Here is a 22,589-nt window from a genome sequence, read left to right as displayed (position 1 = left end):
TCGCAGAACCGTAAGAACAAAGAATCACGTAATCCGATCAAGCAATGGTGACCCGAGACTGTGCCATCTCGCCGGAGTAGCTGCCGCGATGCGCTTGGCTGCAAATTTCATTAGAGCTCGGGCTGCAGCGTCGTTACAGAAGTTCCATCGGCGCCTGCAAGCGCCAGTGTGAGAACTATAAATATGTTTCCTAAAGTATTTTACGTTACACAAAATTACGTTACTAGTAGCGGCAGCGGACCGATGCCGCTGTCTCGTGCGGTTTCGTTGTACTTTCCCAAACTGCAACCATTTCCTTTGATGTTTTAGCTGCATCTTTGATGTCAGACCTTTGAATGAAGTAATGCTGCGGAAGATTCCTGTTATCGTAAGTGATGGAGCTCAGGAAAGCGAATCAGTCATTAACATATCGCAGTCGAACCAGAACCTGGAGCGCTCTCTGCCAAGCTAATGGAACTATGAAAATTAACGCACGACTTGGCATCCGCTGTGGGGCCAATATTCTTGCACTATATCCGTTTAATTTCCTGCTTTTGCCGCAACCGGCCCCGAAGCTATCGAGGGAAAAACAAATTGACCCAGAAAAGAAGGTCCTGCCAATACTAGCAGCCACCGAGCTCTGGGGGAGGCCAAAGTAATCAATTGAGTTTCTTGGGCGACGAGATCGAGACGAGTGGAGCTACGCGGAAAGAAGGCAAACACACGAGAGAAAAAAGGACACGAAAGTAATCATAAATCTGACCGCAATTCTGTGCACCGGAGCAGCAACTATCGCCCAGCAACGTTGCTGTGTTGTGTCCTTGGTGTTGGCTAGGACCAGGGGAGGCTTTCGGTTGAAGATAGCCACGTCAACAGTGTTTTCATGTGGGTGCACCCGAATAGTGCGCCAGCAGCAATCCCGGCGCTCCTGCTGCTCCTTTGTTGCTGTCCGGTCGTTGTGGCGAAATAAGAGAAATGCTATGCTTAATTTCCTTTCCTATTATTTCCCGATTTTTGTGTGCCGTCTTGGCACTACACGCATGTGTGTATGTGTGTGTACGTGTGATGCTGATAAGGAGCAGTGATAATTGCGATTTGGATTGGAGTTCCGCCAGAGGTAATCGTTTAGGAAGTGAAAGAAACCTTGCCACTATCGAATCGAAACGGTCATTTCAGGGTTTATGTTTTTGTGGAATGAATTATTTTTTTTTTCCCGGATTTACTTTTATGCTTTGAGGTTTCCTTTAAAATTTTCTCGTACGTTTTTAAATATTTTTTTCCTGAACAAGAAAACTTGAATTCAAATATCTATCATCTACCACTTTCGTTGAAGCTTAAATCGCAATCTGTTTTGTTAATTGCAGTTTAAATTTTGGACGTTGAATTCTTTACTTTTTACTAATTTATAATGACGTTTTAGATGTTTTGGGTTGAGGTATTCATTCGTGGATATGTTATGCTAAAACATTGTTTAAAACTCACAGGAGTTAAATTGTCGTAAAAATCAAAAAAACTATTATAACTGATTCTGATAATTTGACACCCAAAACTTCATTCCGATGGCCCCGAAACGTATCTATTTACAGTGTCGAATTATTTGCATACCCACCTGCTCCCACCACACCACCAGCTGGTGCGGCACCAGATTGTGGCAGAACCGATGTTGCGGGTTGGAAAACTCGCCTCCCGGAAAATGTCCAACAATTGGGCGTTTGCGCGAATGGCCACAGCGCAGCACACACACACAGGGCACGTAACCGCCCCAGCATCTCGCGCCATTTTGTTGCACCGAAACCACAACCAACTCGCCCGGGCGTGTGCCGAAACTTTGTGCTCCTGTGATGTGTTGTGCATTGGCCACATCAAGCTGCCTCGGCGCTGGCAGCCGCAATGGGGCAGCCCCCAAAAAACGACTCGACCCTCTTAAGTTCCGACCGAGTTTCGCTGACCAAGCTGGCCGAGAGTGCCCGGAGAGTGTCCAGAACTCGGTCGGCACCTTTGGCCAAACTCGGGGGCCAAACATAAAATCAAAACCATTGCAACGGTGCAACGGCCGCGTCCCGGACCAACATCAACACGCGCCAACATTTCGGTGGCGGCCAGCATTTAGCAGTTTGTTACCTGCACTTTTGAAGCCGGCGCAGCATAAAGGCCATTCCGAGCCAGCCGAGCTGAGGGTCGAGAGCCGGATGTGGCCTGAGGCCACAACGGCACCGAACGTGTGCACGGGCAAGATAATGTTTTCGTAACAAACTTATAAACATGTCAAATATTTCTTTACACACCAGTTAACTGCATCGTCCTGGCGACGGACTGCGACTGCGGACATGCCAAGAAATGGCATGGCATGCAACGAATGCAACAATGATAATGACCAGGCACCAATTTCGCATCCAGTGGCGGTCCTGCCTGCCAGTCCCGGTGAACGACACGGCGACTGACACTAGGATCCGACACTGGTCGGTGGCCAGAGCCCTTTCGGGCAGAGTAAACAGTGTCCCGTGCCGGCACACTCCGAGTTACAGCACCGAAATATGATGGCATCGTGCACCGGTCGAAGCATGTCAGCATGTCTCCGAAGGGCTTAACTTGTTCCATTGGCCCATCGGTCCCCCCCTCCGCCGGGGGCCATCGTCTCCGGAATATTTGTCCAAAAGGATAACGAGCATCGAACGTCACCGGGGGTCTTGGCCAATATCGAATGCGCAAATGCGGCCGTCGCTCCGTCGGCGGATTTGGGTTCGGTGCCATTTCTTCTGCATTTCGCTGGCGGTACCGGTAGTCGGGTGTCCGATGTCGGTGTATACGGTCTCGAACAACGGCAAACCTCAGGCCTTCGGCTCGGTTGATTGCCACAAATCCAACAACCTGGGCTGGGGACAAATTAGTGCAACAATGGCTCTAATTGAAAAGCTGTTTGCGTTGCTGGCGAAGAAGAAAATGGGGATTATTAACGCAACTTTTGCCTTCTTGTTGTCCCGGACCGGATCGGCTCCAGAATCCTGGGTCTCGGCCGCGGAAGACAGTGTGCCTGGGATATGTTGGTCTTAACAAAGTGGGAAAAATATGATAAGCTTCGGTCAACGTTTAATACACACACACGAACAACGATCCAATCTGGGACGGGACACGTTTCTCAGCAGATTACTGTGGCTGGCTCAGAAATGTGACCCGGCTTTGAATAGATCAGTACAGGCACCGTCCAGCTCGATGCAGACGAGGGTTGCGACAACAACTGCAACTTCACGTGAGATTCACTCATCCACTAGCTTAATGGCCGAAAGCTGTTGAGCGGCTTCTTTTCAAGCGTTCCCTTTCTTTCCCGAGATCTGAAAAGCCCGACCAAACATATAAAAAGAGATTTCAATGCTCCAGACCATACTAGGTCTATACGTTGAGAATGGGACTGCTTTTAACAAAAAAAAAAAATTTATAAAATTTTATGGCGATGTTCTATTTTATTTGAAGTATGTGCCATCGTTAGCTATACATTTCTCCTATCTCTCTGCTAAATCATGGATTCCCAGACGAAAGAATTCTTCGACTTTTTAAACAAACTAATTAGTTATTCCATTTCGACTTTTCCGTAGAAAAACGAAGGGCTGCTCAGCCAATACGTGTCCTATCGAGGAAAATGAATGATATTCGGAAAGAGCCAAGTCTGGTGAATAACGCGGGGAGGGATAGCAGTTCCCATACAAGTGATTTTATTGTATCCTGAAACAGTTTCGCTTTGGGGGTAATGGAGACGCCTGGTTTTATGGCCATTGTGTCCCACCAGGCGTCTCCATTATAGAAAACAGAAACGGCTTTTGGTTGTTTTTCGATCAATGCTTCCAATGTTCAAATTGATCATTTGTTGTCAGTAGCGATCGGAATTAACGTTTTGATCAGGTTTTAGTAGCTTGTGAAACACCACACATTTCTGTCCGATCAGAAAGTCCGTTTTTTGGAGTCCTAGGACGCTTTTTTTTGTAAAGTCAAAACCGCCATTTTGATTTTTTTTAAACCACTTAAAGCACTGCGATCTTCTAAACACAAGTCCCGACAAGCATTTGGTGCGATTCTGAAGTAGTTTTCTTCAAGAGGAGCAGAAAAATAATAATCCCCGCAAAACGTCATTTTCAGGCACAAAAGTGGACATAGTTTAACCCTTTCAATGATGGGTTGCACACCGAAATAATTTTTTTTTCGACCTGAAATCATTTACCTCTTGTCTAAACAAGGTAATGACGAATGAACAGCAAAACTGGGAAGTCCTAATCGGCAGGTACAGCCATCTTTTTAACAGTCCCATTCTCAACGTATAGACCTAGTATGCTTTACTAAACTGTATAGTGGGTCATTCAAAATCACCTAATAATTATCTCAAAATAGCTCGGAAATATTAGGTCTGCAAATTAATTCGTGCGGTTTTACAATAGATGTGTTTGATAGCTACTCTCATTACGCTTCTAACCCAGTGCAGGTTTTTTTGTTGAACTTTAGACAACACCTTTTCAAACATTTGAACATGTCAAGTTTTGTTCCTGGTAGAGTAGTTTTTGGGGGAGTACTTTTCATCACTTCAATATAAAGCATACTGCTAACGAAAGTTATCAAATTTTAATGGAAGCTTATGGTGAACTTGCACTAACTGACAGCACGTGTCGGATGTGGTTTGCACAGTTAAAAAGGTGTTTATTTTGGCTTGCAAGAACAAGAGCGACCTGAACAGTCAAAAAAGGTTGATGATGAAGAATTGGTAGTATTGCTCGATCGAAATGCAAGTCAGATGCCAAAATACTTGCAGAAATGTTAGGAGTTTACCACACGACAGTTTCCCATCATCTGAGTACCGTGGGAATGATTAGAAAAATGTCCTATGGTTTTAACAAAAATTGAAACATTGAAAGAAGGAAAGCCATTTGAGATTTGCAAAAAAAAGAGGTTCTTGTACCGAATCGTTATGCTGTGCATATGGTGGGATATGAAAGGTGTGGTGTACTTTGAGCTTTTAAAACCTAATTAAATTATTGAAAGATAATCCCGTTGACAACAATTAATGCATTTGAATCAAAGGTTTGGCCATAAAACGACGAGAATGGGATAAAAGACATGATAAACTGATTTTTCAAAATGACAACACTCGACCATACATCGCAAGACCGGTCAAAACCTATCTCGAAAATGTCGGATGGGAACTGTTAACTCCCGCGCTGTATTCACCAGATCTTGCTCTTTCGGACTAGTATTTGTTTCGTTGCATGAGTAACGATTTGCCAGCACAATGGTTCACTTTTTATGAAAGTATTAGTAATGTTAGTACTACTAGTAATTTCAGTAATTAACAAACCAGCAACTATTGACAACTTCAAGATCCAAATTCAAGTTGCTATCAACGTATCAACCAACTTCTTACCCAACGCAATGCAATACTACGGATTATCGAAACATTGACGGCGGCCGACGCGACCACGGCACCTCGAGTTAAGCGATGAACTGCAAGCGATGGGGAAAACCCAAGACCGGGAAGAACGCGATCGCGATCCGTAGTGTAAGCAGATAAGGGCTAACCCATCGATCAGCGATCGGGACAACGATGAGCGTGACGGACGGCAGGGAAATAGCGGCGATCAGGAGAATTAGGCCATTATGGGAAACGATGCACTCGGTAGCCGATAATCCGGAACCCGACACTCGTAACCCGGTCAATTCGTAATGAAGACGTTAGAGCAGAATAGAACTAGTAATAAGGTACGCGTGAACCGAGAGGGACATAAATTATTGTGCGTATATAAGAAAGTTAAACGGGCCGCTGTTGGCCGATTGTTAGATTCAACCTCGAAGTGTCCGAACATTTATTCTACTACGAAGGCTCCGCAGTCCGCTCGACGACGTGAAGTGTTATCAGTAAGTAATTATCTTTTCCAAAAGCGATGTTTGATTTTTGCGCACTTTTTGTTCATTACGCATTGTTCAAACTGAAAGTAGAACACGGTCCAAGTGTAGTTAATCAGTAAACTTGTTCCAACCATTGTAAAAGTGTGAATCACCCCAAAGTTCGCTGTTTGACAAACACAGTACAGTGTCACATCACTATTTAGCTATGTAATGAAGATTCTCTTTTCACCTAACTTGGTGATAAGGTGAGGTGATTTATAAACCATAGAATTTAATGTTTAATCAAGTTGCTCGCAGCTACGTTATCGCAATTTTAACCAACACCATGTTAACGCTTACTTTTGCGGTTCAGTAGATGAAGACGAATGACGAAGACGAAGAAGATTCTCACGTGATTCTTGTTTCTTTACTCCTATATAAAGCGAATTTTGGACGCTTGAGCTCATTTCTGTATTTTGGAAACGATAAGTCAGCAGAGTGTCGTGAAGTGTGTTTCGGAAGCATGGGGCCTTTAGCATGGACAGTGTTCTTGTGCATCGTCAGCAGTGCCAGATCAGGTGACGCGATTTTCGACGAAACTGATTCTGCTGCACCATGTTCTGCTACACCATGTTCTGCTAGCTTCTCTGGATATGCTCTCGAGATGGTCATGGTAAAGCTAGACCACATGCAGCAAAGTGTTCTGCAAGGACAGATCGAATTGGCCAAGAAGCGGGAAGAGGCTGCCCAAAGCCAAAATTACAGCGATAAGAGCCTGGTCGACCTTAAGAGGGCCGTGCAGAACAATCTCGATTCGATGCGTCGATTGGAGGATGAAGTTGCGCAAATAATTACGCGTCTTACAACGAAGATCAATCCTTCTTTATATACACCCTATCGCTCGTGCAATGACATTCGGAACGCACAGTCTGGGGCATATATTATCCAGGCGTACGTTGAAAGCAACCCTTTTATGGCATACTGTCACCGCGATATGATGGGTATAGGCATCTGGTTGGTGATACAGCACCGATTCGACGGATCGCTAAACTTCGATCGCAACTGGAAAGAGTATCGGGATGGTTTCGGTAACATTGAGAAGGAGTTCTGGATCGGACTGGAACGACTGCATCAGCTGACATCGTTGCGACCCCATGAACTGATGGTTGAGCTAAGAAACATTAACGGTACTTATACATATGCACTCTACACAGCATTCGAGATCGGCAGTGAAACCGAACAATACAATCTGAAAACACTTGGAGCGTACAACGGAACTGCAGGCGATTCTCTGTCAATTCACAAGAATATGAAATTCACGACGTATGATCGTGATAATGACATATCGGAGAGAACAAATTGTGCTGCATATCATAAGGGTGCCTGGTGGTACAACGACTGCCTTCCCTCCAATTTGTACGGGGGATACATAGATATAGACAAAACTAAGTTGAACAACTGGAACTCATTCACTAGAGGAGAACTGGCCTTTTCAAGAATGATGATACGACCAAAAGAATAACGCTATCGATGAATTAGCATACATACACAATAAACAGTTATCTGTAATGTGTAGTTTAAATGCCCGATAGTGCTACTACTCTTTGGCCTTCCGTCATTACGACATGGCCTAATGAACAAATCCTCTCCAGTCAACTCGGTTCCTGACTGCCGCTCTCCAGCATCGCACGTCTCGAAGACTCGAAATAATCATCCTTCAGTATGAAAATGCACGATTAAACGTGGCCAAAGAGGAGAAGACCTTAAGCGCCAAACGTCAAATCAGAATAGCATCTGCTACGGTCCATAACGTACGATTTGCCTGGTCCGGAAATGTTAACCCGAGCAGCGACTACTTCCATCACTATCTTTCTCTACAAATATAAACAATCTATATCTTCTTCTTCTGCATATATAAAAATGAGTGTTTTTCTGTCTGTACCGCATTTTCTTCAAAACTATTGAACCAATCTGCTTGAAATTTTGCCCAGCGTAGTTTTGTGACCCTGGATTATGAATAGGAAAGTTTGACCCGAAGGAAGGTTTCGAGCAAATCGAACCAAATTCGACAGATGGGAGTTTTGGCGAAGGGGAAATGTTGGTGTGAATGTTTGAAACCTCTCCCCTCTTTACAAAGGAGGGCTCCCATACAAAATCTGGGTTAATGTCAGCAAAGCTCGGATAATTTACAAGCCATTTGAGCCAAACTCAAGTAGTGCGAGTTTTGACATGTATCCAACGGGAAGCCGATCGGATACGTCACCGGGAAACGGAGGAGTAACGTAAGGTGGGAAGAAAAACTGAACGAATACGTTACCGGGAAGCCCGATCGTTTGAACAGTAGGAGTAACGGGAAGCGAAAAGGGAAGCTGATCGGATACGTCACCAAGAGTCCTCTGAAACGCCTCCCAATCGAGAAATAAGGATGAAATCAGGCGCAGCGACGCGCGCCGGGAACTGCTAGTTTAAAATAAAAATCCTTTAGCCCTTCAGCTTTTAGCCCTTTTTTGTGGATAGCTCAGTCAGAAGGTGGCAAATTGATGGAATGTGTGGAAACTCCGGTCCGCACAGGAGGGCACACAAGTCCACACAGCATCATCAACTTTCTGGTCAATCTTATCAAAGATTCGGAGGTTCGTGTCGAAGCACATCAACGTCCCGCGGGCTGTGCAAGCCGTCGTCGTCATGCAGTTTTATTATCACCTATGCGGCCACCGGAAGGATAACCTCCTAAGGCGAGCCAGTGGGTTTTGTGGATGGTCCGCGAGTCCGTTTCAGTGCGCCCAGAGGACCATTAAAACCCTTGCACACGCCCGGCATTCCCGGGATTGTCATCCACTCTGGTTCCGGCCATAGTCCAAATCCTACGATTTCGAGGTTCAAAGGACGTCGGCTGGCAGGCGGCGGGCAGGAAGAACTCTAACAAAACACACTCTCGCCCTCGCCGCGGAGAAGGGCTTTGAATAATTTAGCTGCGAAACGAAACGTGCGACTCCCGGAGTCCGCTCTTCCCGTGGAACCCGCGTGGGAGTTACGGGCCACAATCCCGAGAACCACTATTATTGTCCAAGATGGCCTTCCGGAAGGGCAAAAGATGGCCCTGGCCGGCCGGCCAGCCACGGGGAAAATCAATTTATTATTGATGAAAGTTTTACTCGTTTCTTGGCCCGGGCAAACCGAGCCCCGGAACGGCTTTTTCTTGGCCTGTCCCTCTCCCTCTGCGGATGCTGTTGCTGGCAAGTTGGCAGCGACGACCATGAAAAGCATAAAACCTTTCGCTACGGCTTCCACCGGAGTTTTGTTTATTGTCGAGCGCACATCGTGTTGACTCGTCGTCCCGTCGTCTCTCCGGGCGATTACATGGCCCCGGGCCAGGGGCCCAAACACACACACACCCGAGCCTACACGGGGTCAAGCGGGGCGCGCTGGTTGGGATTGTTTGTGCACATCCGAGTTCCCGGCAACCCGCAAGTCCACCGGAATCCAAGAGCGCGCGCGGAAGTGCAGCACATAACCTTGGGCTTAGGGTGGAAGCGTAGGCTCCGCTTTACATACCACTTACACCTGTTTCTCTGGCGCTCGACACACACACAAACATACGCACATAAAACAAATGGACACACACACAAAGGACCTAAGGCTAAGCGAGGCGCATGAGCGGGAATAATAAAAATACATATTTTATTTAGACACGCGATTACTTATTTACAAATTTATACTTCTGTTTGTCCCGGGCTCCCGGTACCCGGTAGTGGCCCGATGTCGATTGGATGGACGTGTACACCTTGCCGGTGAAGAAAAAACGCCCTCCGCTGCTACTATCTGTTGGGTTTGCGGATCCCGGCAAAGTAGTAATTCCGGCTCCAGGCTCGTGAAGTTCCTGGTTCCGATTGCGGCGCACTCTGCGCCGATGGTGGGCGAACAATTGGCTCCGCAGTACGTGCCCATGGCTCGCCCGTTTATGGGCTCGGAACATAGTTCTGTCCCTCCGTTTTTTTTTTTCGTTGCTGTTTTGCGGCGCAGATAAAACAGAATCAAACATTCAGCGTTGTTGTACATTTGGGGAATCTTAATGCAAGTCTCGGCCACGGTCCGGGCCACTCCGGTCTCGCGAAACCGGTGGAATTGTGCCATTAAGTATTCATAGGTGTGCGCCTCTCCAGGTACGGCGGGGCGAATTCATCTTCAAAACATTATTACGGTTCGACGGGTCCCAGGGCCTCGCGCGCATTTCCGACAAAGCATTAACTTTAATCGCAACGGCAAATGGGCACTGTTTATTAAAGCATAACCGCCAACCCGCTTGGAGTATTCTGCTTTATTTGCTTTTTTTTCGCAAGCCCCCCGTTTCAGGTTCGTTATGCTATTGGTATTCAAATTATGCTCCAGTCCGGCGGGGGCCCAAAACCACACTCGAGTGTAATTGAAAATCGATAATATTTTAATCTGATTAGTTGCACTCGATCATGTTTTGTTTTTAATACCCGGCATCGCCAGCTTTCTGGGCCTGAGCCAAAACCCGCGCGCCATCCATGATGCTGCCGATGATGAGATCGTAATGCCAGCGGAGGGAATGTTTAAGTCTAGCCGGGATCCGTTGGGCTGACCTGCAGCGCCCTGCCGACCTTCGACAGGTCGAGGCATCGGGCGTGATCCTCGCCCTCGCGTGGGGGTCACGGAGCAGACTGCGGTCGATTGGCCCTGAGCATTGTTCCACGCTTTGTGCAGCTTCACCACCCCCAAACGTAACCCTTTCGCCGATCCCGTTCCGTCCTGCGTAGTTTCTTTGTTCGCACAAAGTTGACGTCCGACACGACCAGAGGCCACATAATTCACCGATTCATCCGGCCCCCGCGGGTGTCCTGCAATCGAAACGGAAGCCGTGAAGTAATTATTCCGGCATTAAACGTTGTGGTCTCTCGATGCGCCGACACCGACGGACGAGACATTGTGGTCGTCGCGAGTGTCACACCCGGATTGGACGTTTAGTGTCACCTCATCGAAGTCTGTCGTGTTCCGGTCTGGCGGTCTCCGGTTTCATCTCTTGTGGCACATTCTGGGCCGCCGGCCGACCACAACGTGGCTGCTGCTGTTGCTGTTACGGTTCCCCGGCCGGTGATGACAATTTGATTTTAATGATGACGAATCGGCCACTGAGTGACATTTAAATGTCACAATGGTCTTTGATTTTATTTTGGTAAAGATCTCTCGTTTTCTTTCCTTCTTTTTGTGGCTGTCTGCGAGCAAGGATCCCGCAAGAAAGAAAGCGACTCGCGGGGGCAATCGACTCACCAGGGCCAACCGACCACGGGTTCGAATTTCAAACAGTCACGCTCGTCGAGTAGCACCGTGCCGTGCTTCGGTTCGGTAATTAGAATCGGTCCGTCAGAGAATCGGCTGAAGATGGTTTTGTAACAAAACGCTAATCAACTGGCGACCGACGCACCGAGTTAAGGGTTAAAAAAAGTGTCGAGTTACTCCGAGGTCTGCCGTCGGCGTGGGGCATAATTGTGGCTTTAATGAGGTATTCTTTCTAGTCGCCGTTTCGCGTTTCCTTTCCATAACCTGAACCCCGAAAGCACTAGATCAGCAAAAAAGTATGTAAATATCAAGAACCACATGGTTTAAATGTGGCTTTCAATTTCAAAAAGGATTTGAAAGGACCTGATCAATTTGACTCTATCTCGATAGAAACAAAATTGCCATGGAAAATTGATATAAAATAAGAATTTGGCCATGGTTTTTTTGTTATTGCACACACAGTTTGATGAGGAATAGGTGGACTATTAACTTTATCGGCCGTCAAGCATTTTTCCGTGGATATCTGGTTCATTGTGCAACTAAGCGAAACTTAGTTCAGGCGATGATAAGTTCATTTCATCACAAGATTTAAAGAAATGAGAGTTTGAAAAGTTTGTTCAATAAAAGATCGGTCAAAACACACGTCGCGGTCGCGTAACTAAGATGTCCGTTTTTTTGGGGATCAACTTTACACATTCATCATGCTCGTAGGATTAAAGTTCAACTCCTCATGACCGTAGTTGAGTCTTAAACGGTTCCAATACGGTTCGATTTGTTCGAAAATAACCTGAATTATACTGCATTTTATGTTACGTGTGTATGGGAGCCGCCCTCCCCGGAGTTGTGGGAGGGTCAAACTGTCCATTATTCACTGTCCGGTGTCATAAAACTACGTTGTGCAAAATTTCACGCAGATTGCTTCAGTAGTTTAGGAGAAATTCGACGAAGAACATCCGAAAAAATGAGCAATTTTTTTTTAAATCTGTAAAAATCCAAAACCCGAAAAATCGGAAATATTACTAGGAGAGCAGGAGCCACTGGTAGGTAGCACAAGTGACTTGCATGCAATATTGCACGCAACATTGCATGCACGTTTGGGAAAGTCCTATCACACAGCTGGCCCACACCAGGCAGCGGCTCGTAAAGGTGATCGCCTCCTCGGAGATCCACGCGACAGGCTCGTCCTCGATCACGTTCACTAAGCCCTCCACCAGCTTTGCAGATAGTCCGGGTGGCCCTGGCGGATGCAGTCGACCGAGAGGCCGCCGGTGATGGCCAACTGGGGCACTATCTTACCCAACCGAATGTCCACCTTGAAGAGGTCACGGGTAATCTCGCTCAGCAGCACCGGTGCCGTTTCCTGCGTTTTCAGCTGGCGCGCGATTCCGGTGTAGATCCGCGGGTACATTCGCTCCAGCTCCTCGCCCATCCGGTAGGAAGGTAGTGCGGAAGGACGGTGAGTGACACACCCATTGGATGACGGGAAAAGGATGCTGCTACGTACGCTGAGCAGCGCGGGAAACACCTAGCGAACGACGTGAATCGAGGGCGTTCCGACGATGCATCGCGCATCGCGCATCGCGCAGCATCGCGATGTTGCGAATCCTCTGTAGGACCAGCAGCGCAGTGGAATGTAGGTTGGCGGGGAAACTGAACTTGAGGAGAGAAAAAGAAACGAATTGTAATTAATTATTAACTAAATCTACTCTTGTTGATTTAAAATCGAGAAAGACATAAGAAATAAATGTTTGAAAGCGAAAACATTAAAAGCGAATTTTATTTATTTATCCTAGCAACATCCTCGGCATAGATACGGCCCGGTTCGTTCTTCTACGATTAAAAAAACAAAAATTCTTGGCGTCAGGCAAAATTAATAACTCGTTTTAGATGCCAAGTTCGATCTTTTCTGTGATTCACTCTGGAGGAAAACGGAGAGAAAATTGGGCTTCCGGAACCTCATAATAGCAAACTTCTTACACGTTTGCACTCCAATGCATACCGACTTTTTAATGCAAACAAAATGCTCTTTACTTTCACCGACCACAGTGTTCCGACCATTCCGTGGTGCTTGTGAAGCATTTCGAGTCTTTTATCGTCTCTCGAGCTTTAATCGTCCAATCAATTAGTGATTAGAAAAGTTTCGTTCCGCCGAAACTTTGTCGGCAACTTTGTCCGCGGGCGAAGATTTGTGGCAATTGATTTGGGGCAACCGTACGACGGGGTCACCGGAAGGCAAAAAGGATGCGCAAATTTAATCGAACCCTCGCGCGCGCGCGCTCAACATTGGATTAGTATGTGGGACCTCTTTTTCTCGTTGACCCCGGGCCGTCCTCGATTTTCCGATTGAGTGATACGCGGTGGGAACGAACCAGAACAAAGTGGAATCGTGTTTTTCTCCGGTCCGGCTCTCACTCCTGCGTGTTCTGCTTCCGGAAAATCGGGTCACGAGTGGAGCCGGTGACATCCAGCGCAGCGCGGCACAGAACGGCGGCGGCGGCGACGGCGGCGGTGATGATGATGAGATGCGAAAGTTTGCCTCCGAAGTTTGCCGTCGATTAATGGGCCCCTGGCTCGCGGTGCGGCGGACACGACGGGCAATAATAATTTGCAAGTTTTCCCCGTCCACTCCCCGTAGGAACCCGTAAAGTGGGGCCACAATATTAGAATGTTCGAAGTTCGCGAACAAAATTGTCTATCGATTGGGGTTCGGTAACGAGGCGCCATCTTTCGGGGCATTCGGTCGGTCGCGGCCACCACGTTAATCTGGCCACCCCGCGTGGTGGTCCGATAGCGAAGATTTCACCTGCAAGACGTCCATATATCGCTCACCAGGGGGAGGATACTCGAAAGGAGTCTTATAATGGGGGCCGGCAGAGCATCCGCGAGAGATTCATGGATGTGAACGTTCAAAAGACGGGCCTCTTCGACGGTGCGGGCGCCGTACAGACTTCCCGGGACGGGGCCGACGCTGAGCCGTTCTCTGCCGTGTGAAAGTGGTCTTAAATTTATGACGACCGCGGAGAGGCATAAATTTTGCAGCCGTGCGCACACACACGCGAGAGCGCTCACGTGCACACTCCTTCCAAAAAGACGGTTCCGGCGAAGAATAATGTTCGTTCGTTGCCGGTGGACGCGGACGCGGTAGTCAGAAACTCATTTCCTTCTGCTGCCCGCGCTGCCGAGTGTGGCAATCCTTGGTGGCAAACACACATACGTACGCACGGGTGAGGTAGATGATGGTCCGCCTCGGAAACGAGGTCGAGAAGGTGCAATTTAACTCTTCCAACCATGACGACGGCTTTGGCGCGCCGGCCGCCAGTCCAAGGTATGCGCCTTAATTACAACCTCTCGAAAGACTTGCCCCTTGCGGTGCACACGACACATAAGCGAGAAAGGTGCACCAAATGGTGACATGAGTCCCGCCAACGTCAGATCCGAATTGCACTGCACGAGATGAAAGTGAGAAAAATAAACATGTTTTTACTAGCTTGCAGTTTTCAAAGAAACCGTCGGGAAAATGCGAAACAGAATTAAGTGATGACCGCCATTCATCCGCCATTTTGTTCCATTCGCTCATACATACACAGAAAGTAAAACAATATGCTAACAAGTGCGTTTCCGTTTTCCGTTACAGAAAAATGCAAGAACCCGCTCGGCATGGAATCGTTCGCGATTAATGACTCACAAATAACGGCCAGCTCAGCGCACGACATTGGCAACGTAGGACCACAGCACGCCAGGTATGATTGTATAGGCCCATGTTTCATGCTGAGAAGATGTATTCGTTTTTTCCTAGAAGCGGCACAACAATGAAAAGTGCAATCGCACGCGGTTCGTTCTGTTTCCCGCACGCGGCGAAGCTGCAAGGCTGTGCCGCAAGTCCTTACACTAGCTTTTAATCCATCCCTGCCGCCGGGGATATCTTGAGTGGGTGTCTTCAGCTCTACCCAAGGAGCCACGGACCAAGGACGAGACGGCAAGACAACGCATTCGTCTACCTTTCAGCAATCCGTCGGCACCGGATGATGCACCGAGAGCCACGCGGTGTGGAAGTGTTGAAAATTGCATAAAGCGGTTCCCCTGCCACGAACAATGGCCTACTGCGTCCGTTAGTGTGTGTGTGTGTGTGTGTGTGTGTGTGTGTGAAGCCGAGGATAACAAATCTACATTATCCTCATCAGGGATAACAAATTGCTCTCATTTAAAATGAAGAATCACTATTGGTTTCTTTTTGTAGTCTTTTCCTGCTGCAATGAGCACTTCGCACACACACTCTCACTCTTTTTATGTAGTTCTGGAGCAGCAAAGTCCCAGAAGACCAATGGCTAAAAATGAGGCAGACGGCCAGACGGCAGACGCCATTTGGGCCATTTCCTTGATGCAGCTTGCATTTTTGTCGGCCACCGGCGGGTTCCATCCACAAACGGAAGGCTCGCCGGGTGGCGGATTGTTGATGTGCCACGTCTTGATGCTCGTTTCCTTGAATGGGAGAAAATTATTTTCCATTTTCCTCGGTTAGGCGCCCGAAGGAGTTCCGGCCGGGGCCGGCATAAGGAGCTGGGTTGTCGTCGCGCCTGATCCGCGCGGCGAGCGACAGCTAGCGCGTCGAAGCGTGACTGCGAAAGTGGCACCGGGATTATCGGTCCCGGCTGATGGCCGATTGATGTCCTTTCGGAATGGAACCGCAGGACGGGCTCACGAGGGCGGTCTGTTTCATTATCTATTGGTTGGCCTGTCAATTTGTGTAACGCTCTGATAAGAGAAGGTACACGCAAATGCAATCCCCTTGGCGTTCCCCTTTGCAGCCATGTCCTGTTTGCCGCAGCGGTTCGGTGGCTTCGGGTGGAAACCCGCCCTGATCGACGGGCTGTCGATATATTGAAACTTAATTGCAGCACGTTTGGGATGAGCGTTTAGACACGACGATTGAAAAGTTCCGACCAGACTCTGGTTACAAATAGGGCGAACGTGGCGCCGGCTTCTTCACGCGGTTACCAAGAAATACACTTACCGAGGGTGAAAAATGGCCACCATTAGTTACCGAGTGAAAGTGAGACCATCTTCCGACGGGCCGGGCGAGAGTGTTCGCAACCAAATTCACCAAGATGGGGTGCAGAAAATGAAGAAAAATTGTGTCTGATTGCACACGGGGCTGCTACTGCTGCTGTCTTCGGTAGCTCGTCACGTTCTTCAAATTTATCGCATGCAGTGTGCCGAATGAATAATTTAGCTGCCCGAGTGTTGCTGTATCAATCCAATCAGGCGGCCGCCGAGTGGGAAAACAATAATATTGTTTCGTGAGAGAAAAAATCACATATTTGCCAAAAGCTTAAATCCGCATTTTTGATGTGATTGAAAGCCCGAGTCATTTTAAATACGTGACTGTGGGGCTAGAATTTTCTTCTTTTCGCTTGTTTATGTTTTATTACTTCCAGCGCAAGTAGAGTCCATTATTTGATTTCTTTTGGTTATCAGTATTGATGTGTGTTGTTTTAGATTGTTTTATATTGATTGATTCATTGACTTCTTTATTTATTTATTTATTTATTTAGTTCACATCATAAGGACGTCATATTAGACGAAGTTGCATGCTCGTTGTGTGCTTTTAAGGACTTCCTATGTGACCTACGTAACCAAACTTAACAATTTGAACTTAACCAACATTCATTCAAATGTTTGACCCTGACAGAAGGGAATAAAGCATGCAAATTTGTATCCATGGTTGTGTTTAGACCACATTAGACCACAACAACTTTTTAAGTAATCAATTACCTATTGTGCACGTGAGACCGAGAAATTTATTGTGAAACCCGACCCCTTCCGACACATTGTGTGTATGTGGCTCCTAAATCGTGACATTTTGGTTTTCGGGAAATCCAATCCCAACGTTCTCGGAAACTGCCCGACCTCCCGTGGCAAAAATGGCAGGCGCCGGCCCAATCAATAAAGGTTCTTCGATTTTTACTGCCCCATAAAAGTGGAAGGCATTCGGCATTTCGGTTGCTGATCGTCGTTTGGTCGATCCGCGTCGTCCCGGTCCCCACGCGAGTCCTTTTCGCGAGTTACAAAGGTCTCCAGACCTGCGGCGTAAGGCTCCCCCGCACCGTTTGTGTTGCGTTTGGGGGTTTATTGTTGTTGTTGTGCCCGAACCCGACCGGGTCTCTGGCGGCCATCCGTCAATGTTGTTTTCCTTTTCATCAACCATTTATGATTGCGCTCTTGGGTTATTGCGTCGCGGTTCCATTCGTGTGCGCGATTTTTTCTGTATTTTCTGTTGTCCTGTAAGTTATTGCCGAGTACAATCAACATTCAGAGCTCCACTGGGCAACCGGGTAACGTCAAGGCGGCGTTCGACACAATATTCGTTTCCAGGAGTGGAACGAACCAAACACCGGTGTCACGCATCCGCGTCCCGCGTAGTTCCGTCAGCTGGATTTTTGGGAATGGGTGGGTAGCTCAAATCTTCCGTCTGTTGTTGTTCGCCCGGCTGTGGTCGGAAGGGTGTGCTGGTCAATTCCAACGAATCCACAATTTCCTTCCACCCAAACCCGCGGCCCAAACTGCGAAAGGGCGCGACGGCGGCAAGCACTCATTGCTTACTGTCAAATCTGACGTTTATGCCTTCATTTCCTTTGGCATGGCTCGCTAATGGGCCCCGAGTAGGCTGTGCCGAAATCGGTAGCCCTGAGCGAATTTGAATGTCGAAGGAAGTGATGTGTCTTTTATTGTCTACCCCTATTTTATCGCTAACTAGTTTGTGGATTGTAATCCAAGCAATCCACTGGTACTCCAGCTACGAGAGCTCCGATGAAGTGCTGAACTCCCTTGTCTCAATCGTCCGGTTGATTGATTCGCTCCAGACAACTTGCCACTGTGGCACGCGGACGGAACACAATTTATTTGTTTTAAGCTTGTTTCTTTGGGCGGCCATTTTTCTGTGGGAAAAGAACAGCCCCCAGTCACACACAATGTGTGTGTGTGTGTGTGTGTGTGTGACTCGAAGCTAAGGACCACAGCCCGGCTGCCAGTCACGAACGCTTTATGGCCGATGTTCATAAAACTAGCAACAGATTGACGTTGCCGATGATTGCGATGGATTTTTGCCCTTTCGGTGCTCGCCAAGCGTGTTGAAGAGCGTCTGCTCTCTTCCGAAGGACTTCCGAGCCAGGCCCCCGCCGGTGGCCTGGCAGTGACCAGCAGCAGCAGTGTGCGGGGCGGGGTGGGGAGACTGGTTGGAGGCCATCAAGGGCCAGTCAATTTCTTTCGACAGCACACAGCCGGTCCCAGCTCCCAGAGCCCGGTCGGTGACGGTAGAGTTCATAAATCAATATGGAGCGCCCGGTATGGACCGGTGGACGAGCTCATCATCGAGACCTTTACTCCCGCTCCTCTGCAGCCGGTTCCGAGGATGTGATTTTACCGGGGGGCCAACCGGTAAAGTACCTCGCAGAGGACGATGTGCACTTTTTTGCGCGCCCGGTTTAGCACTCCTCTCGAGCTTGCGCCCGTTTTGTCGGAAACAAAGTGGCGAAAGAACGGGTGGCGCCCTCTGACGTCCATTTGCCTAACGTCGTCGATAAATCGATCGTCTGCAGAACACCGGCAGGGCCACCGGCGGCCCAGAGCCCGTCAAACTTTATTTTAATTCTTCGGCCATTCGGCTTTGCTGTCGATTTTTGTTTCTGGCCTCGTCGGCCGCGTCAGGTATGGTGGGTGTGCCCCTTCTCAAGGGACGTGGGACGCCGCTTTTTGGTCCGGTCCTTTCCCAGACCGCAAATCCGTTTTTTTTTGCCCAACCCATCCCGACCGAAACGAAGAGTGGGACAGGCGGGTGGTCGGTTTGGGGGGCGTCCAGCGTGGGAAGAACCGGCTGCCGTGAGAGCCGCTTTCGCCTCCATCGCCTTTCGCGTGAGGTGGCAGATCTTTGACTTGGCCAACAACGACGGGGGTTCAGAGTGGCGCACACACCTGCAGCACCGGCTCCTGCCGGATGACTCTATTATGAAGCGGGGTGCGGACCTCGAGTGACTCTTCTCGATTGGAACGGAAAATTACGAGCACTCACTCAGCTGTCTTTGCTGAACCCGTGCTCCCGTCCTCGACAACTCGAAGGTGCTGGTGCTCGAAGCGGTCAAAGTGCTCATAATTTCTCAACACTCCCGACCCGGCTGACTCCATTGAGTTATGCTGACCATTTTAACGGGTGGTTTTGTGTGTGTGTGTGAGTGTGGCAAATGCCATTTTCGAATGACTTTCGGGTCCGTCGTGGTGTCGTCGCCGTCGTTCTTCAGCGTTTTGGAATTTCACGGATCGTTAGGCGTGGTGGGCGCGGGCGAGTTCACCTTTCAGTCGATTAGCTTTGATTAATGGCCGGTGGTCGTGGCCCAGGGTTCGGTGGTTCAGGTTCCGTTTTGCGGGTCGTTTGGCGGTGATTTGGTCACCGCGAGAAGCAAACGGGCCAAGCGCGCCAGAACTTGCGGTTCCAAAAATTAGACCGATTTACATATGTTCTCGCCATTGTGTGCTGTCAACGCGTTAACCGTCAAAGAGTTTCGCTTTCGCAGCGTTGCATGTGTATGGCGGTGGCTTAGTTTGTACTAAGATCCCTTTCTACTACAGGTGGAGGCAAAAGATAGCTGGCTTGGGCCAGGTTCATCGGCGAAAATCCAAGAACTGTTTCCGCCTTAATCATCACTACTGAGAGATGTGCTGTACACGTGTTGTCTTCCTAATTATTTATTGGCAACATTACGTTGTTTTGACATCAGGCAAATTATGTCAATCAATTTGATTAGCAACTTATTTTTGAAGGGATTAGACCATGTCGACTTTTTTGTATGAAAATAACGTTTCGCGGGGATCATTAATTTTTTGCTACCTGTTGAAGAAAACTGTTCCAGAATCACATCAAATGTTTGTCGAAGCTTGTTTTTGGAAGATCGCAGAGCTTAAGGGGTTTAAAAAACTTAAACATGGTGATTTTGACTAAACAAAGAGCGTTGGAGAACTCCAAAAAAGTTCGAGGACATTGAACTACAAGAACTTTTGGACGAAACTGACAAGCAAAGGTAACAACAATTCGCCGATCAGCTAAATGTGTCCTAATAGCCATATCCGTACGTTTGAAGGTCCTGGAAGATCCAGAAGATTGGAAAATGGATGCTACAAAGACTGAATGAAATATAGCAGGAAAACTGAAAAACCAAACGCAAAATTCTGCTCACCATGTACAAAAAAGTCATTGCTCCGTCAGATCGTGATTGCGGATGGAAAGTGGAATCATTTTGAGAATCCTAAAAAGGAAAAATTGTTGGTCAGTTCGGGAAAACCATCAACTTCGACTGCAAAACCAGATCGATTTGGCAAAAGACAATGCTGTGTGTCTGGTGGGACCAGAAAGGCGTGGCGTACCACATGCTCCTAAAACCTGGTGAAACCGTTAACACTGATCACTACTAACAACAAATGATCACATGAATGAACTCGGCAAGGTAATCCATAGCAATGCGCGTGGACACAAAGCAAAACTGGTTCAAAATACAATCAAAGCGCTTGACTACGAGCTGCTTATTTAAAAAAAAACATTTTGTTTATTAAACTAGATTTCAGTCTACTAGAAACTATGGGGACCAAAATATTGCCAACCACGGTTATGCAGTTCGTCTTAGTGATGATGGAAGCATGTAGATCTCGAGGCAGTTCTTGGAATTGGTTAATAGTTTCTTACCTCTTGTGTCCACCTGTACTAGAGTGATCTTAGGTTGTTCAGCAAAATGACTCAAGATGCTGCACCGTGTTCTTTTCGCGCGATTAAGATATCGCCGGAGCGGTCTGTGCTGCCCATTGATGACTCTACATCTGCATCTTGTGGAACTGACGGCACTTTTGACATGTCAATTTCGGACGAACCACACTCTGGCGGGCAGGCCAATTGTGCGCCTGTCCGGAGCCTGTTGTTGCTGCTGCTGAGCCCACAGGCATTACTCACGCTCACGAAAAGGCTCCCAGACCCACAGAAAAGGGAACGTCAAACGAGTCATCCCGTGCCTCGGTACCCGTTCTCCAATAAATCTTTCCGAAGGCCTCGCTATGAATGGGTCCGGATCGGTCCCAACTCGTTTCTCCCCTTTTCGTCTCGAGCGCAGACGTCTTGAAGACGGGAGGGGGGACTCCGACGCCATTACCACAATGTGTGCGGTGTGGTGCTGCAATTTCTTGGACCAAAATGCGGGACCATACATACACCGACCCCGGGCGGACTCTCATAACTTTATGGTGCGCCGTGTCGTGCCGTAAAAAGCGAAAATTAATCTCCATCCGCGCCCCCCCCCAGCCGGCGTGGAACCTGTTCGCGGTTTTCCCAGCAACCGCTCCGCTCCGCACTTACCCCGCCGACCACTTGCCATTAAATATAATTAAAAACAATAAAAAGAAAAATCCTTCGTCGTAAATTAACACCCCCGCCGCTGCCACCGCCCGACAGACCGAGCCCACCCTCGCTATGGAGCATTTCATCAAAAAAGGGACACTCCTTGCTTTGGGAGCCGCCGGACACAATCTCGGGCGGGCGGGCCGTAGGCTCCGGCGAAGGCGTTAATGTTGATTTTTCTAATGATGGCGGTGGCAGATGGTGGTGCGAAGGACACGTCATGGCGACGACCCATGCGCAGCGTCGTCGCGGCACCCCCGGCCACCACAGAGTTCGCCGGTAGAATCTAATATTTCAAATCCTGGCTGCCATTAAAAACATTTAGAGTCATTGTTTCGCGACCGCGCACACGACGGGTAGTCGTGTCCTGCGACCGGGCGGGGCGGTTAATTCCGCATTCCCGGGTGGGGAATCGTCGGGAAAATAGACAACTGCGTTCCGGACGGCGTCGAAGACGGGGATTGTCGCCTTCCGTCTTAAGTGGCCCATTCCGGCATGGTGGTGGTTGTCACGCCAAAGGACGCGTTTTGATGCCCTTTGGAGGACATTTTTCTGCATCATTGGCACCATTTAGAGCTCCTCGTCTTGGCGGGAAGTAGTCGGAGCCACTGTCACGGAGAAATTTATTTCCACCGGACCTCGATTATCTCTTTTTGCCTATTAATTTCTGAGTTGACCATTCTTTTTGCCGTCAGCCGCGCGCTGCACAAGATATGAATTTATAATAAGAGTCCTTTTACTTTTTTGTTACATAACATTTCTTTCTCCGTCCGTCTGTCTGCCAGCAGCTCGGCAAAATGAATTTTAATTGCCACACAAAATCTTCAATCTGCGAGAATGATGACTGATTTGTCGGAGTGTCCTGCGGGTAATACCCGCAAAGCGCACGGCAAAAGCCAAATGATGAATTTAGTACGCCCGAGCTCGACTGAGCCCCCGAGCCATAAAGATGTCCCTCCCGGCGGTTGGGGACGGGGTCTGGTCGTGGCAGCACACCATCGACTAATGGAAGAAATAT

The 22,589-nt window shown here is 48.2% G+C and overlaps 2 protein-coding genes across 3 annotated transcripts in view; both read left to right on the top strand.

The window, feature by feature from the left end:
* Window positions 1–22,589, top strand: part of LOC128272707 (discoidin domain-containing receptor 2) — a 155,231-nt gene that overhangs the window by 48,918 nt on the left and 83,724 nt on the right. The gene's annotated exons all lie outside the window — the stretch shown is intronic.
* LOC128270698 (fibrinogen-like protein A) lies at window positions 6,506–7,363 on the top strand. The gene has a single exon (XM_053008112.1). It carries the CDS (start codon window positions 6,506–6,508, stop codon window positions 7,361–7,363), a length of 858 nt encoding a protein of 285 aa, XP_052864072.1.

The sequence above is a fragment of the Anopheles cruzii genome, chromosome 3 (genome assembly GCF_943734635.1).
Source record: "Anopheles cruzii chromosome 3, idAnoCruzAS_RS32_06, whole genome shotgun sequence".
NCBI classification, from domain to species: Eukaryota; Metazoa; Arthropoda; class Insecta; order Diptera; family Culicidae; genus Anopheles; species Anopheles cruzii.
This window is presented reverse-complemented; position numbering and strand designations above follow the sequence as displayed.

Excerpts from the sequence above, each read along its gene's own strand:
- LOC128270698 (XM_053008112.1), top strand. The coding sequence starts at position 6,506 with ATGGTCATGGTAAAGCTAGACCACATGCAGCAAAGTGTTCTGCAAGGA.